Below are 17,931 nucleotides of genomic sequence, written 5' to 3'. Positions count from 1 at the left end.
GCCGCCTCGGACTCCCAGTCCGGCTGAGGCCAGGGCCCCGGCTCCGCCCGGCGCGGCCCGCCCCCCACGCAGCCCCGCCAGCTCCCCGCCCCGCCGCCTCGGCTCGGGGGCGCGCGGCTCGGCGAACAAAAGGCGGACGCGGCGGGAGCAGCGGGGAGGGACGCGGGCGGGGAGCGAGGGAGAGATCCGCGGAGCAACAGCGACCCCCTCGAGGGTCAGGCGGGCCCGGGCAGCCGCGGCCTCGGCTCGCTCCCGCTGCGTCCGGCCGCCGGCCGCTCCTCTGCGGGCCTGGGGGTCGCTCCCGGTCGAGGAGCCCGGGAGCCCGGCGTCGCCGTGGGGGCCTCGCGGACGGCAAGAGAGGGTATTCCCCGGCAGAGGCCCCGCGGACCTCAAAGGGCCGGAGCCAGCATCCATGCACACCCAGCACCGCGCCGAGCGCCCCTTGCGGGTGCTGAGCCTGCGCGAACTCCGCCCCCTTTAGCTGGGCATGACGAACGACCCCATCCTCTAGAACGGTAAACTGAAGCATGACCCGGCACGCGGTCCGCTCTTGGTGAGCAGAGGAGCCAGCATGGAACCCGAGTCACACGCCTCCACGGAGTGCTCGACGACTCCTGCCTCGCCCCCTGCCACAGGGACCGCGCTGCCACGCGTGCATTCTGGACTCTCCACACCCGAGCCGCCTGCCAACTCAGGCACAGTCCTATCTCCCCACCACCACCACCAATTTTAAGGTCTTTGCGCTTAACTTCAGGCTGTGCCTTAGGGGTGCCAGACCACTGGATGCTTGAGGGGGCAGGTCTGGGCCGGAGGGAGGCTGGCATGGCCTGAAGACTGTGGCCACAGGGTCAGGTCGTCTCCACCCCACAGACCCCAAGAGCTCAGTCCTGGTGGGCGTGGTTTCTTTCATCCGGAGCTGCTTAGGGTCCCTAACACCTCCCTCACCTCAGCCCTCTCCTACAGCCCTCCCCGTGCCTCAGCCACAGTAAGTTCTTTGGCCCTGGAAGCCACTCATCCTCAGGGGAGCTCCCCAACCCCTTACTCCCCCCCACACACCCCCAGGAGAATAGACCTTACACACATATACACACACACCCTATATAGCCTCTTTTTCCTCCTTTAATCCCTTCCTGATCTTTCTCTTTCCCCCTTTTCACAGGTGTTCCCTTTCTCTTCTCCCCTCTTTTCTTCCACTTCTCCTGCTCCTCCCCTCCACCCTTTGCCCCCTTCTCCTAACCTGACTTACAGCACAGCCAGCTGGTACAGGCTCCACTCCTTTTTCTCCTACCCAAACCCTCCACACTGAAGAACGAGCAAGGGTGCGGGCAATGATTTGAGAACCTTGGGCTAGAGACCCAGGGTGAGTCATCCTACTACCAGGCCTCAAGGTCCAGCCCTGGCCTGGTCTAATGTGTCGGTGACAGGCCCGTTAGCTTTCCTGTCCCTGCTTTTGTTGGCTTGTCGCAGGCTTGATACTCAGAAATTATGCAGTTCCTGAAATCCGTTGCCCCCCCCCCCCCGTTTCTGCTTCTCCTCCTGCGTGGAGCGTGGGCCTTGCGGTGTCAGAGGGTAATGCCTTTGACCGCCCCTGGTGGTTGCTCTGTGTGTCCTTTTGATACACACCATGCTCCATATTTCAGCAGAGAATCTCAGAACCTCTCCCTCCCACTCCCACTCCCCCACCCCTCTGCTCCACCCTTCCGCCTCTCTCTCTCAAGAAGGGGGTCTCACTATGTTACCCAGGCTGAATTCATGGGCTTGATTAACCTTCACCTTTCCGGACAGCTGGGGGTACAAGAGTCTGTCCACCCTTGTCTCGGAGCGTTAAGGAGCTTCTTATGTCTGGTTGCATTTTCCAAAAAGAAGCATGTGGATGTATATTCCAATTGTTCTTTTGTTATGATTAATGCCCGTGTCACCCATGCGTGCACACCCTCGGGCACACACACGCTGCAGTGCGCATGTGAAGGTCAGAGGACAACTTTCAGGAGTTGGTGCTCTCCAGCCAACCGACTGCCCTGGCCACAGTGACCCTGACACTCCCAACAGCCGCAGGGTCGGCCTCCTGCCTCCCCGTCTAGGAGAAGACCTCTGTGACCTGGGGTCAGCCGAGCCACTCTCATTCGGGCGCTCTCTACTGCTCTTGCTCTCCCTTCATCCCTGGGATCCAAGCGCCATGTGGAAGTTTAGCGCTTGTGGGGTGGCCTTGTGAAGGCCGTCCAGCCAACAGTTCCAGCTCTAGTCCCCACTGGCCACCAGCCCCACGAGAGGACGAGACTGCAGATGCTTCACTGGCGGCCAGTGGGGAGTGAGCAGAAGTGAGTTCTCTGACCAACCCTGCCTCTGGAGGTGCCAGGGTTGGGCCCCCACCCCCATGTTTTTACACAGCAGTGGATAACTGGAATGCATGACCAAGGTCACACAGCTTGGAAGTGGCCTGGCTGGGGTTGATTGACCTATTTCGGAGCCTGCTACTAACCGTTCAGCTTAAGCACCCAGTGGGTGCCATTAAAAAAAAAAAAAATCTCTGATCAAAGAGGAAGCATTGAATGGTGGCTTTAGCGGCAGGTTGTAAGACATGAAGGGGATGATGACCCAAATGGAAAATCAGCCTCAGTTCTCCCCTTCCCGCTGCTAAACTGACCAGCAGGATGGAAGGTAAATGGAAGCTAACTCCTAGAAGGCTTACCAGAGGAGCTATCTTTTTCTAACTAAAGTGAAGGTTGTTTTCATCATACAAATCAGGAAAGAAATAAGCTGCTGGCTGGGAGACGGTAGGGAAGCCCACTTGAGTAGGCTTATCGGGGAGCCCTCTCCAAGGAGGTGGCCCGTATGCTGAGTTAGCCTGGGAAGAGAATGTGGAGCAGATTGAAGAGCAAGGGCAAAGTCCCTGGAGGAAGAGAAAGTGTGACAGATGCTCCGGAGGCGTGGTTAGTATGGTTGGAACCCCTGGGAGATAAAGGCGTGGAAGAAGGGACCAGGCAGCTGGAGGCAGCGGATTGGATTGGATCACCCTGAGGCAGCGACAAACACTAGGAACTGCGGTGTCAGGGAACCGCACCATCCAGCTTATGTCCAGAAGTCGGTCCCTGCGCTGACAATTGTGAACAGATACTGGTCGAGCTCAGGGACGGAGGAACATGGTGACTCAGGGAGCTAGGGGGGACTCCCATGCATCTAGAAGCTATAGAGAAAGTGTGGGTTCTGCTTCCAGGAGCCAGACACTTTTGGCCGGAAGTGAGGACTCAGAGAAATGATGGCAAGTTCAGAGCATCACCCGCTCTAGAGAGAGAGCAAATGACGGCAGCGTTTGCTTCAGCAGGAAGCACAGGCCTGCCGGTGTCAAAGGGTAAGAGAACATCAGTTCAGAGAGGACACAGTCTAGCTTGAGCGTCTGTGGAGATGTCCAAATAGAGACCTAGAAAAGCAGTGGCATGGGCACAAAAAGCCATGCTAGCAACTAGGTCCAGAGTAGTTAGCATCCAGAACAGGGCTGGAGGTGTAGCTCAGTTGGCAGAGTGCTTACCCGGCATACAAACTCAGGTTCTGGGTTCCAGACCCAGCACCACATAAAACAGGACATGGTGATACACACCTCTGTAATCCCAGCACTCAGAGGGTGGAGGTAAGAGGACTAGAAGTTCAAGGTCATCCTGGGCTACATAGTGTGTTTGGGGCCAGCCTGGGCCCCATTCACCAAAGTGATGAAAAGATTCACTTTGACACTGGGTAAAGTTACTCAGGGAAGGTGTCTGAGGAGAAGAAAACTGATCCAGAACCAGAAAGATAAGCATTTCTGGTTCAAGAAAATAGTCACTCGAGAGAGAATAAAAGAGGAGGACACCATCCCCCCCAAAGCCAAAGAGTAGAGCAGGTTGGAAAGGGGTTGCTGGCACCATGAGCCCAGAGCCATAGGAAGAGCCTGGACAGAGTGGAGGCAGGGGAACAGTAGCAGGCTCATGGGGAAGCTTGGGATCAGCAAGGAAGAGGAACAAGGGGCAGGCGAGGAGAGGGAGCCAGCTCAGCCTCAGAAAAGAGCAGGGCCCATCTTCCATCACCCCTCAGGATGGAGGAGAGGTGAGGGAGTAGAAGGTGAGCTGACTGGCAGGAGACACCAGCTGAGGTTGGGGGAAGGGAGAGGATTGAGAGGGATGAAGGCTGGATGCAAAAAGGGACCTCAGAAAAGAGCAACTGACTTCCCAAGGCGCCCGAGGGAGATGCCAGAGCGTTCCGTATCACAGAGAGTAGCCAGGCAGCCCAGTGAACCCAGCCGTGTTCCCTTCTGGTCGTGTTCTACTGATTCTTTTCAGCTTTCTTTTGGATTGCTGAAATCAGAATGAATTGCAGATTCTGCTCTTAACAGAGTAGAGGAGACTTTCCCCCACAGGCTCTTAAACCATTTGCAAGCATCAGTTTTCATACTTGGAAATAATCCCCACAGTGAGGGATTCACAGCCACTCGCCTTTCCCCTTCATGGTATGCTTACGTTGTTTCCTGAAGACTCTGGGCACGGTAGCATACACCTGTGATTCCAGCGTTTAGGAGGCGAAGGCAGGAGGATCAAGAGTTCCAGGCAGGAGCTGGAGAGATGGCTCAGCAGCCAACTGCACTTGCTGCTCATGCGGGGGACCCAGGGTCAGCTTCCTGTACCCATTTGGTGACTCACAACTATCTGTAACTCTAGTTCTAAGGGATCCCATACCCTCTTCTGGCCTCCTGGGCATCAGGCACGCCTATGGTATAGGTGCAAGCAGGCAAAACATTCATCCATATGAAATACACCCACCCACCCCCCGCAAATCGAGACAACACAGTAAATTCTAGGTCAACCTTGGCTACATAGAGAAACTCTCTCTCAAAAAATCAAAGACTGCGGACAAAGTTCAATTATAGGGTGCTTGCTTGGTATGCTGAGGCTCTGGGTTCTCAGCACCATACACAGCAAAAGCCATTCCTGGGGGTGGCGGCTGTGTTCTGAAAGGGGCCGTGCGAGGTCTGGTGGTAGGGAAAGGTGAAGAGAGCTGCATGGTGGAGCGGGGCTGCCAGGACCCTCACAGCTGGAGTCCAGCGGTGACATCTCTGAAGGGGCTGTAACCTGGCAAGGGGTGTTCCTGCAGATCACATACTGAGTCTTGAGGACACGAGGACACAGAATGGGACAGTGAGACAAACCTCATTGGTCTCTCACAGTGCTTGGTGGTCAGGGGCTGAATGTAGGGGGGAGGGCCGGCCAAGAGGCCGTGGGTGAGTCAGGTTTAGTGGCACACGCCTTTAACCATGCCCACACTGGGGAGGCAGAGGCAGGAGGGTCTCTAAGAGTTCTTGGATGGCCTGGTCTACATAGCTAGTTCTAGGCCAGCCAAGCTACATAGTAAAACTCTATCTCAAAAACTGAAAAAGAAAGAAACAAAAAAAGAAGTGGGGTGAGGGGAGGGGGAAGCAGCAGAGCCAGGCCCGTGACCCTGAGCTGTTTACAGTTCAAACACGCATTGCAACAGCCATGTTTGAGATGACAACAGGGCCCTTCACTTGCCTGTTTTCCCTATAATACAAGTCCTCAGGCACTCCATGCTTCCTGGAGGGAATGTTGCCTTGGTCACCTGGTCTCCAGGCCCAAATCATCTGATAGCCATCGGGTAACTCTCCTAGGTGTGTGGAGATGGACCGAGGCACCATATCACCATGCCTTAGCGAGCTTATCTGCTCAGCATGTTTTTCAGGGACTCCTGGCCTGGTAGAGCCACTCACTATGAAGCCTTCTCCAAGTCTTGAGTCCTGTGATTGAAAAACAGCCCTCACAGTCCTACTGTGAGCTAAAGATAGAGAAGTAACGGTGCCCACTACGTGCCAGACAGAGGGCTCCCTGTGTGAGACGGTGTCGGATGTGCCTAGGCCAATGAGGGAGGGGAAGTTATCCTACCTGGGAGAGGAGGTTGGCTGGTTCAGACCTGTGCTCCCTACAGTTTGGGGTGATTGGTGGAGAACCCACAGTACAGCCCTTTCTTATGTCATTTGTGTGTCACTGATTCTAACCTTAAGTGAGAGGGCTGGCCATAGCGGTGGACATCAGGAAACAAGTGATACTTAGGGGCCCGTGAGAAACATGTTGGAGGCACGGAGCCATCTTTCAGCTGAGGGCGACAGGGCTAGGGACCTGGGGGCAGCAAGGTCTTGTTGGTGTGTTTGTGGGATTTGAGTTTCTGATGTAGGATAATCATTGGCGCCTTCCCAGTTGGAACTGGGCTGGGATGGGACCAGGGCTGTTGCGTTGGGGGCAGACATAAGAGGCAGGGAGAAGGGCTGGAGCCAGAGCTGGGCTCACACACCAGTCACTCACAGAGGACAGGTGTTGAGAGTGAAGTCACTGTGTTCAGCCAGGTAGACAGGCCATTTCTGGGTGTGGCCTCATCTTTGGGGGATCAGAGAGGCCATCAATGGATGAGCAGCAACGGGGCCATTAAGGATTGTTGGGGTGAGTAAACCATCAGCTGCCTTGTCCCCCAGCTCCCGCTCTTTCCTTCCCCCATTGCTCCTCACAGTAGAGTAAGGCTCCCCAATGGAGACCAAGTGGCCTCTTGTCAGGAAACGGACACTGGATTTTTCCAGGAGGCAGGTGTAATAAACACTGGCGTTTATCCAGTTCCATCAAATATCCGGTGCTGTGGGTCACCACACAGAACTGAGCACAGGGGAGAGGGGATGGAGGCTAAGTTTAGCATCCTGATCCTCAGCCGTTATCTTCATTTCTTATGAGACAGATGCTTACAGAGGGGGAGGGTGTGGAGTCAGTCCCCAGGGTTGAGTAACCAAGTAAAGGATAAATCTCTCTCTCTCTCTCCCTCCCTCATTTTCTCTCCTCCTCCCTCTTCTCTTTTTCCTAGGGCCTTGCCCACACCGGGAGTAAGTTACCCTGGAGGGCAGGGATCTGTGCTGGGTTAGAGGAGGTGTAGCCTGTGTTCTTTTTCTTCCTCCCCTTCCCTTTCTTTTCCTTCCTTCATTCCTTTCCTTCTTTCTTCCCTTCCCCCTCTACTCCTGTCTTTTTTTTTCTTTCTTCCTCCCTTTCCTCTTTTTCTTCTTTCTCCTCTTTCTTTTCTTTCTCCCTCACTTTCCTTTCTTTCTCTTTATACTAGAGCTTGGATCCAGGGCCCCACACTTGCTAGGGAAACACCTCCTAATGAGCTACACACCCTTAGGCAAAACTATGTCTTCAAAAGGTCAGTTCTTTTGGTCTGGGCATGCCCCTTCAGCTCTTTGCTACAACACACTCATTGGGTTTGAGAGGGACATGACTTGCCGGCTGTCAGGCCTGGAAAGCCTTCTGAGATTTCTGGCCTGATGTGTTAAATGCTATAGAGAGGGGCAACAAAATGGCTCAGTGAGCAAAAGTGCTTACCACGCAAGCCTCATGACCTGAATTCAATTCTTTGAACTCACATAAAGGTGGAGAGAGAAGGATGATTTCCAATAGTTTCCCTCTGGCACAATACATGTGTCTTGGTTGGTTCATGCCCACAAATACATACACAACATATATATATTTTTTGAGGCAGGGTCTCATTGTGTAGCCCTGGCTGACCTGAAGACCAGCTGGTCTTGAACTCACAGAGATCCACTTGCCTCTGCCTCCCGAGTTCTGGCATTAAATGTGTGTGCCACTATGCCTGGCTTAGTAGCTTGGTGGCTTAGTGCCCGATTTTTTTTTTTTTAAATGTTACATCCTGAGAAATTGAGGCCTGGGGTGCAAATGGGCTTATTCTCAGTCAGTCATGAAATCCGCAGTCCTGGATCCCTAGTCTGGACCTTAGGTATCCTGCAAAGAATCAATGTTCCCAGGCCAGACTTCTAGAAAGGGCACAGAAGAGGCCAGAACTCACAGCTGGACTCTTGTGCGTGGCTAGCATGTGGTAGATGCTAACTGCCCACGAGGCCTTGAATGCCGAGTGGCTGGCTCACAGACCCACCCATCGGCCACTTGGCCTGGGGATGACAGGCGAGAGGGAGCAAAGGGCGGCCAGGCAGGCGTGGACCCAGTGGGGTGTGCCCAGCCACCTCCTCATTGCTGGCTCTGTCTCTCAGCATTTCCCTCCCCAGGGACAAGGACTCTACCCTGTCCTGAACTGTGACAGAATGAAAAGCAGACGATGGCGTTACACTCAGCTGGTAAGGGCTCAGCACGGGATGTGGGTTCACTTGGGAAAGTGATTGAGGTCTCTAGCAGGGAGGGGCCTGGGCTGGAGTGGAAGTGTGTGTGTGTGTGTGTGTGTGTGTGTGTGTGTGTGTGTGTGTGATTTATTCCTCTCAAATCCTCCACACCGTGGTAGAGATGGGAGCACACTTAAATGAACGAGAATGACTACATCAGCATCTGTGCCCACGGATACCCGCATATAGGCACATAACTCCAGCTCACCCTCAGTGCACACTGCCAGCCAACACTCCAGCCTCCCCACACGTAGGCGTCTATTAGCAACGTACAACTCACGTGGGCGAACACATATTTTGCAGAGAGTGAGGTGTGACAGCACCCATTTCCACACCGACTGAAGGTGAGCCCCGGGGCTTTCCTGTCCGATGCAGAAATCAGCGGCACTGTCTTAGGATACGGGGAGGATTCAAAGAGACCATTCACACATTCATGCCTGTCAGCCATGCTTGCGATCGGTATTGGTTTAGCCACTAGTTCATGTCCAGACACACACAGCTGCGGCAGAACTAGACCCCTGCCTGCCCTTCCAGTCTCCTTTTCCAGGCTTGGAGCATGGAGCCTGGTGCTTACCCTGGGGCAGGAACAAACTGGCAACAGACCATGATGCTCATCTGAGGGGCGCCTCACAGGCCTTTGTCACCCTCCTTCCTTCACCAGCCAGGAGGAAGCGGTTTGTGGGTAGGAAGAGTCTTGTGGTGGGTGTGTCCCATCTCCTCTGGGCTTGCAGGGGCCCTGGGGAAGGGGACAAGGCAACACTAGCTTTGGAGCTCGGGATATGGGGACAGCTGGTGCCCCTGTGTCCTTCAATCTACCAAGCTCCTTTGTATCTTTACAGCCCACCCAAATGGAGGACACCCTGTCTGGGGAGGAGGGCGAGGAGGAGGAAGAGGAGGAGCCAGCTCCAGCCCCCCAGGACCCTGTGGAGCCTCAGCTGACAGAAGCCAGCCAGGTCCTGGGCGCCTCAGAGATTAAGCAGGTTCGGGCACATTCTGTGTAGTAGGACTTCAACCCTGAACCTATTCCCTTTACCAGCCACACCCAGGGGTGCTGGAGTCACAGCTGCAATGTCCCCAGCTCAGTGTCACCTTGAATCAATCATGCTCCCTTCCTGGACTTCCCTGTCCTCTCCAGTCACGCTAGTGCCACCCTTCCCTCTGGGTAGAGTTGGGGAATGTAGCCAGGGTGTCATGGATCCTGGGGACTAAAGCCAGAGCTGGGGTGGGCCAGACCCATGAGGAAGTACCAGGAGAGACTCAGTCTCTCATCTGTCCTCAAAGGACCAAATGACCAGGGTGAGGACTCAGATATCTGCCCTGCTTGGGTAGAACCCAAGCTCTGCCACCTACTCTCGATCTCCTGAACCTCAGTTTTTCTCATCTATGTGTAAAATGGGTACAAAAACTAGCTCCAAAGGCTGTATCTGATGGGCATAGAGCCTCTGGGCAGGGGAGAGACTGAGTGGTGGGGGAGAAGAGATGGAGGCTGTCCTTTCATTCAGCTCTAGCTCTGCCTCCAGCTCAGCCTTCACTTGCCCCCGAGGGTCACCGGCCACCCCTGGATCCTGGCCTTCTGCACTTCAAGGGACGGCTTCAGTCTTCGGAGACTGTACCGACAGATGGAAGGCCACGGTGGGCCCGTACTGCTGATGTTGAGAGATCAGGATGGGCAGGTGAGCTGGGCCCGGGAACACAAGCTTCCGGACAGACCAGGGGCTGCTGCCCAGGGTGGGATGAGGTGCAAGAAAGCAGAGGGGACAGCCTGCACCACCTCTCAGGGGCACTGAGGGTGGTGCTGAGGCCTGTCCCACCTGAAGCCAGGCCCTCATCCTCACCACACAGCCATTTCTGGAGCTACTTCTGTGTGCCTGGTTAGGGATGTAGAGAAGAGCAGGATCAAGCCAGAAATGGTCCAGCACCCTTAGGGTTAATAGCCTAATTTCTTGTGTATGGGGAGGGGGCTGGGCAACTAACTACTGGCGTCATGCAAAAGTACATCCTTACTTTTGCAAGCCCAATGCCATGGGTGGGTTCCTCTGATTTGTTTTGAGACAAGGTCTCACTCATTAAAACGCAAGCTGGCTCAGAACCCTTGTATGTAGCTTACGCTGACCTTGAACTCCAGATCCTCCTGCCTGCCTCAGGCTCTCCAGGGCTGAATACAAGCAGACATCTCTGGCTCTTACAGAAGGACTTCAAGCAGGTGCTTTACATTTAAATGATGGATGTACATTTTGAAAATATCCCCAGCCAGTATGTGTGTGTGTGTGGGGGGGGGATGGATTGGAGAAAACCAAGATGGGCAGGCCAAGGCAGTTCCTACACCCCACAGAGGAACTTTGACATCTATGTCTGAAGTCCATGTGGTCTGTCCAATAATAGAATTTCTGGCAGGTTCTCCATGCAGAAGGTGGGTAGGATGGTGAGCTGGTTTTAAATGCTCCTCTACAGAAGGAACATAGCAGTTTTGGAAGAGATTTCAGGGTACCCCACATAGACAGGAGCGCCTGTCTAGGAAGATTTCTTGTTTGAGAGACAAGAAACTCAACCTGTTTGGACAGAGCCCCTTCTATGACAGAGCACTATGTCCTAGGAGAAGTTTCTCCTAGCATTAAGCCTAAATCCTGCACCCCACCACCCTGCCACACATCACCTCAATGGTCCACAACCCGACCCCACTAGCCATCCTGCAGAAGGAAGATGAGTTTGTCATCAGACAAATGGCAGGCAGGCAAGAAGCAAGGTGCAGAGCCACAGTTACCATGCCTGCTGTTTCTCTCTAAAGCAGGTGTGAGGCACACTCTTGGTTAAGTCAGTGACAATTGAACACCCGATGATACAAGTAGATAATACCAGAACTGTTGCTAGTTCTCATGGCTGTGATCACAGCACCGCCGTTATAAAAGAGCAAGTCCCGGATGATGGCGGTGCACACCTTTAATTCCAGCGCTTGGGAGGCAGAGGTGGGCGGATCTCTGAATTTGAGGCCTGCAGAGTCTACACAGAGAAACTGTGTCTTGAAAACCCAAACCAAACCAACCGACTAAACAACAACAACGAATGAACAACAACAAGAGCAAGCCCCATTCATAGGAGCTGGTGGACTAGGAGTGAAGGGTCATAGTATCGTAGTCAAGCAGGTCTGAGAGACATAAGAGAGAAAGCCAGCATGGGAACTAGGGCAAACTCCTTGCTGGGTCTAAGGCAGAAGGAGTCCATGATTGATTTGAACTTTCAATAATAATAATAATAATAATAATAATTATTATTATTATTATTATTATTATTATTGTGGTACTAGGGATTGAACCTAGGGCCCTGTACATGCTAGGCAAGCACCCTACCAACTGAGCTGCCCCCAGCCTCGAGCTTTTCTGTACATTTGAAGTTGGTGTAGAAAGGCGAGAAGGAACAGCTTGTGTGTGGGGTGTCAGCATGCAGGAAAGTGTGTGCACTGGCATTGAATGGGTGCCAGGAGGAAGCGACCCACAATGCCACAGAAGTCACCTTGGGGCAATAGAAGGGGGGGGGGATTTGATGATGGCTTATTTTGTTTTCTTTCTGCTTGTGTATAATTCCTAGCTCTTCTAGAAGCATTGCTTGCATAAAATAAGTACATTTGGGGCTGAGGCGGTGGCTCCGTCAAATAGTTAGTTTTTGCCATGCAAGCATGAGGACCTGAGCTCAATTCCCAGCAGCCATGTAAAAAGCCACACATATCTGTGACCCAGCACAGGGAAGATCCTGGGGTTTGCTGGTCAGCCAGGCCCATTCATCAGCTCCAGATTTAGTGAGAGACTGTCTTGAAAGGAAGGTGGAAGGCAATGCAGGAAGATACTCCATGTTGGCCGCTGGCTTCCATCTGCATGAACGTCTGTGAGAATGCACCTGTGCGCACACACGAACACATTCACATTCATATAACACACACACAAGGTATGTTTAAGAAAAGCTAAGATGGACACGGTACATGCCTGTAAAAGCTCTATCAGAAGTTAAGTTCTGGATCATCCTGGGCTACACATCAGCATCCTGAAGAAAGACAGAAGAAACACAGACACCAGGCAGACTGACCACACAAAGAATGGTGGGCGAGGGGGGGGGGGGAGAGTGAGGGAGAGGAAGAAGGAGGGGAAGGAGAAGAAGGAGTCATGACAACTCAGGGAAAGCAGCCAACAAGGGCTCTTCCTGTGGAGTGTGGGAAAGGGCTAGCTGCCCTGTCCCCAGCTTTGCACCCAGCTCCCCGGAGTCCCGGAGTCCGAGCATGAATCTCCAAGCCCAGTAAACAAGGGGGATGCTGGATGCCCAGATCCTTTCTTGCTCTCTTCTCTGCTTTCCAGATGTTTGGCGCCTTCTCCTCCTCAGCTATAAGACTCAGCAAAGGCTTCTACGGTACTGGCGAGACATTCCTCTTCTCCTTCTCCCCACAGCTAAAGGTGAGGCTCAACCTTCCGCCACGGAGGAAGGCTAGGACAGGTCACAGCTCTGGGGATCCTAGTGCCCCCAGCTTCAGTCCCCTGTGCTGGGCCACCTCTTCGTCACAGGGCAAGGACTGGCACGGCAGTGCCCTTAGCTGCCCGTCAAGATCTCCAGAAACCGTGAGCTGACTAAGCGAGGGAGGCACACCGCCCGGCTCAGGCTGGAAGGGACAGGATGGGCTCACGCGCAGGCGCACCCTCGCTGCGGGAGGAGGTGGCACACAATGGCTTCTTGTGAGGGGCGCGCGCATGAGGGCTGGAGGAGCCAGGAGGAATCGCGCAGGCCCCACATGTGAGCGAGCCCTAGAGGGCACCAGTGGCAGGGAGAGGCCGTCTCTGCCTCTGCCCTTTGCTCAGCAGGGTGCAGCTCCTCCTTGGCCAGGCTTGTGCCCGAGCAGCCAGCTTTCCCAGACTCAGCTCTTGGCAGGCCCCATTCACAGAGAAACAATGGGAAAGCGGTAGGAGGGAGTCAAAACAGCAAATGGACCACAGAGCCTAGACTGGGCAGGAGGCCAGTGAAGCCAGAGGGAACGAAGGGTGGACAAAGGTGGAGTCAAAGAGAAGGGGTCTCCTTGAGGTCAAACGCTTGGAGCACTGACAGAGCTGACCAATGGGTAGGACAACAGGAAGGAGTGGGTAGATGGAGAGGGCCATTCAAAATGAACTGGGGGTGGTGGAGGCTCCCTGCACGCCTTGCTAAGGTCAAGTGCCACATGTGACCATGAAGACAGAAACTGCTAGTGAGAAGGAAAGGGACAGAGGAGATGGGTGGGTGGACCCAGAGTTCACTAGGGAGCTGGGGAGGAACGGAGAGAGGGACTCAGTGCTCAGGTCCCCCAAATGATAAGTGAAGAGATTGGTGACAGGCACAAGTGACTGAGACCTCAGAAGGCACGGGCTGCTGAAGAGCTGGGACTTTTGAAGGAGGGGGACAGAGAGCTGCAAACATCTTCCATCCAAAGATTCTCTGTGGTTGGGTTGTCGGCTGACCGGAGCTGCTGCGTGCCGCAGGATAGGCGCAGCGCGCATCTTTCCATCACACACAAACGACAGTAACTCAGCGGTCTGCGTTTACCGGCACACTCAGTCACTGCAAAGGTCCCACAGGTGTATGCGACTGTCACCGGCTGGTCTTACAGATGAGTGGACCCAGGCACAGAGTGGTTGGAGACATGCCCAGCTCAGTCAGTGGGCGAGGGAGATGGGTGAACCAACCCCAGAGTCTCCACTTAGGCAGGGCACTTCAGAGGCGGAGGGTGTCGGGGGGAGGGGGGCACGGTGGGACCCTCGAAAGTGGACGGGGTCAGTGTGTGAGGTGGTACCTGGATTTGCCCAGTGTGCCCTTGAAAACGGTTTGGCTGCTTTTGTTTGCTATTTGAGGTCTCCAGTGAGCAGACACCTGCAAATACACTCTGTCACACAATCGTCTAGTCTCACACCAGGATGGTCGGTCACATTTGATGGCCTTGCCAACACAGCAAAATGTACCCGCTACACCGCCTGCCAAAATCAGCTGCAGGCCGCCTTCCCTTCCTGGGAGAGGTGATGGGCTCACCAAGACTGTAGGCTGGTCACGACACCTTCCTTCCTGCAGCCCGTACTAGAAGCCCAAAGCTTGAGAACTTTCTTATACCAACAACAGAGCCGGAGGTTCAGTTATCTTTGAAGACCGTCCTTGCTTCCTTTGCGGCTCTTTTCATGCCAACCTGATGCTGATGGCTCTTCCCCAACCTCTTTCTATATTTGGTCATTTATTTTCCCCTCACTCTGCCCCAGCAATGCTGGCCTAAGCTGGAGGGCCTCCCCCTGAATCAGGGCCTTTGCATGTGCTATCCTCCTCAGCACGCCCTTCCACTGAATCATCAGGGCTACCCTACTGTCCCCATCACAGAGTCCACATCACACTATCTGAAATGACCATTCCCTGAAAACCTTTATTGCCCCTCTGTGTTGGTCACTTCTCTCACTAGTATTCCTAACATCCCGTTTCTCCTATTTCTTTACCTGTCTTCTCTTGAAATGTCTATGAGGTAGATGTTTTGTTCACTGTGTCTACTGTTCTACCCAATGCCTAACTGTGCTTGGTTTGTAAGTGCTAAAAAAAGATTATTACATGAAACCCATCATTTTCTGGGAGTCACTGTCACCCCAGCCTGTTGTTAGAGTCCCAGACTTTGAAACACTTGCTCCTTGCCTGTCTCTGGGCTGGGGCTCTTCATGAATTCCCAGTGCTTGCACACATAACTGCTGCTCCAAGCAACATGACAAACTTTGTCTTCGTTTCTGCTGTAGCAATGCTTATCTCGCTCTTTCAAATTAGAAGAACATGTCCTTGAAGAAAGCCGAGAAAGTGAAGAAATGCTAGACAGTCTTGTGTTCTTGTGGCCACTTGTTCACTTTATCTTATCCCTTCTCAGCCTGGGCTCTATCTTTCTATTCCTTGGGGTTTTTTGTTTTTTTTTTTTTTTTTTGGTTTTGTTTTGTTTTTGTTTGTTTCTAGCATTTAGGGTAACTAATTACAGCAAGCAACATACTACACTTTTGTGGCCCTTTCAAAGACTTTTTATTGCCTAATTTGGCTCTTGATTATTCATCCCTTTAGTTGATGAGTCTAGCAGGGCATCTGGGCAGTTCTGGAATTTATGTTGTAGTGGCAGTGGATAGAGGCAAGGCGCATGCTGAAAGCACGGAGCTGTCTCAGAGGGGTAGGTGCCTAGGGAAAAAAAAATCAAACAAGTCTCTCTGCAATGATACTCAGGCTGTGCCGTAAGAAGTGACCCTGCAGGACGGGGCTGGGGAGAACTGTGGGCAGAGGGGTCTGAAAGTAGACGGGCCCAAGGCACATGTACCTTCACAAGCTGATGAGCAGAAAGGCCGGTGTGACTCAGGGGCAGTGAGGGAAGGACAGGGCACTGAGAAAAGCAGGCATGGGGCAGGCACACTCTGGCTGGAGGGCTGATTCTGTCTCCTTCACGGTGGAGGGCCCCGAAAGGCGTTAGGTAGAAGATGGGGTGAGATTTAGCGTTGGGCGGGCCATTCAGGTCACTATGGAGAGCACTGTGGGCAGCATACGATGCGCATCAAGGTCGGCAGGAGGCTGTGACACAGGTGGTGGGACAGAAATTCGCAGAAGGTCATGGCAAGTCTTAATGGCCTGTTCATGTGATCAAGTTGGCTGGGAGGCAGGTCTATCCCTCCAGGCTAGGCCAGTCTCCCTCCTCCTTCCATCTTTGAAAGCAGAAAGACACAGAGGCTTTGTTTGATCACTGGAATAAAGGAGCTGCCAGGATATAGGGGATCCAAGGCGGAGGGCATAAGGATCGAAGTCCAGGATGCTAAAATCTTAAGGTCTGGGAGGCTAGCCTTTCCTGGTACTCATTCGTCGGGCCCAGGAGCCTCTGGTCCTTGCACAACACTGCCACCACGTGGCTTGGAGTGAGACCGCAAGGCCAGCACTCACGTGACCCAGCCTTTCCTTTTCACTCAGGTCTTCAAGTGGACAGGAAGCAACTCTTTCTTTGTGAAAGGAGACCTGGACTCCTTGATGCTGGGCAGTGGAAGGTGCGTGTCTCTGTCTCCCACGCCTTGGGGTGGCCTATGTTCCTCTTCCAGGGGAGCTGCAGGTGGAATGGGCAGGCTGTGTCCCACATTCGACCAGCTGTCCTCTAAGTCAAGTGAGGAGAGTGGACCACGTGCTTAGCAGCATCGTAGTCTGAACTGGCTGGGAACGGCCACATGAATGAGGTTACGGTCACAGGATGGGAAAGCCCCAGATTTCCGAACAAGGGACAAGGCTCATCGGAAGAGGTGCATCTGGTTAAGAACACAGCCTGTGAGTGTACCGACAGGAGTGGGAGGGAGTTAGGGAAGGAAAATGAAGGCTTCTCCCCCCGGTGTGATCTTCACATGGAAGCACATTAAGCTGTACCCTGAAGGCAAAAGAAAGCTTTCCTGGATTAGCACAGCGCCACAGAGAGGCAGCGGGGCACAGGACACAGCCTCGCTGATTACCCAGTCACTTCCTGCTTCCAGCCTAGGTTCTCTGTCAAACGTGAAGATTAGAATGTTCTGAAACTGGGTTGAGGTGATGGCTGCACCACTGAACATAGTCATTAAAAAATCAATGGATTGTTTAAAAAATGCCCTGAATTATAGAGGACAACACGAGGAGATCCCACTCCCTGATAAGCTGGTATAAGAGCAGCTATACTAGGGCTACATTGGGAATGTGGCTAAAGCTGGTGATGGTGGTCTGTCCCAGAGGCCTAAGACCTGCCACAACTGTGCCAACATCTTTCTTTTCTCTTCTATGTGTGTGTACATGCATGTGGAGGACTGAGGTTGACATCAGGTGTCTTCCACGGTCCATCTCCTCTTTATCTTTGGAGATAAGGCTAGGCCTCCACAGTTGTCCTCTCTCCCTGTGTGAGGGCTCCAGAAGCACGTGACTTGCCTAGCTTTTTATGTGGTGCAGGGGGCAGGTCCTCGTGCTTGGGTAGCACACACCGTACCGGCCGAGCCATCTCCACAGCCTGTTTCCTCTTCTCCTCAGCGGCCAGTTTGGGCTGTGGTTGGATGGAGACTTGTACCATGGCGGGAGCTATCCCTGTGCTACCTTTAACAACGAAGTGCTGGCCCGGCAGGAGCAGTTCTGCATCGAGGAGCTGGAGGCCTGGGTTCTGAGCTGACGTCTCCCAGGACCATGCTCAGGTCACTTTTGGGTGCCACCCAGGCCTTCCTCACACAGGGCAGCCATGCTGCCTGACTCAGGATGGGGAAGAACCCTCATGTGGCCTTCCTTATTATGGCCTGAAAACCCAAGAACCGTGCTGCCACTGTCCTCCAGCAGACTTGATTGTGAAGGTGTGTAAGGCACTCTTATTGAAGAAGCACAAAACTTGTCTTCACAGGATTTGACAATTCCTAGAAGATCAAAAACAAGAGAAAACAAAAGCCAAAAAGACCGTGCCCCCCCCCCCCCCCCATAACACTTCATATTCTTTCGGTCAAGTCAGGTGCTCAAAAGCATGCTCGCGTGGGCACATACCGCCCCCACACACCTCTTTTGTGTGTTTTAGAGATTTTTACTTGGAGAATGCTGTCAATCCTCAGAAACCTGGGCTCAGTTCTCAAAACTAATAAAGAGCAGAAGCATCATCTTACCCCTTGTCCTGTTGCCTCTTCTAGAACCCAAAGGGTGGGGCTGAGTACCCTCAGCGGTCAGGTGCTCACACATCTGTTACTCAGTTT

The 17,931-nt window shown here is 53.4% G+C and overlaps 1 protein-coding gene across 2 annotated transcripts; it reads left to right on the top strand.

The window, feature by feature from the left end:
• The first annotated feature begins 8,041 nt into the window (after positions 1-8,041).
• On the top strand, positions 8,042-17,843 carry Tldc2 (TBC/LysM-associated domain containing 2). Of its 2 annotated transcripts, none has more exons than XM_055602204.1 (6): positions 8,042-8,161; positions 9,043-9,183; positions 9,724-9,876; positions 12,544-12,639; positions 16,169-16,242; positions 17,234-17,843. In XM_055602204.1, the coding sequence occupies exons 1-6, from the start codon at positions 8,129-8,131 to the stop codon at positions 17,367-17,369; spliced, it is 633 nt and encodes a 210-aa protein (XP_055458179.1). In that variant the 5' UTR covers positions 8,042-8,128; the 3' UTR covers positions 17,370-17,843. The 2 variants fall into 2 exon arrangements, with proteins under 2 accessions (XP_055458179.1, XP_055458180.1); XM_055602205.1 differs by lacking the exon at positions 8,042-8,161 and adding an exon at positions 8,755-8,885.
• The last annotated feature ends 88 nt before the right edge of the window (positions 17,844-17,931 follow it).

The sequence above is a fragment of the Psammomys obesus genome, unplaced genomic scaffold, assembly GCF_907164565.1.
Source record: "Psammomys obesus unplaced genomic scaffold, mPsaObe1.curated_primary_1811, whole genome shotgun sequence".
Taxonomy (NCBI): Eukaryota; Metazoa; Chordata; class Mammalia; order Rodentia; family Muridae; genus Psammomys; species Psammomys obesus.
The sequence above is the reverse complement of the archived record's forward strand: the minus strand, read 5'-3'. Positions and strand labels throughout refer to the sequence as shown.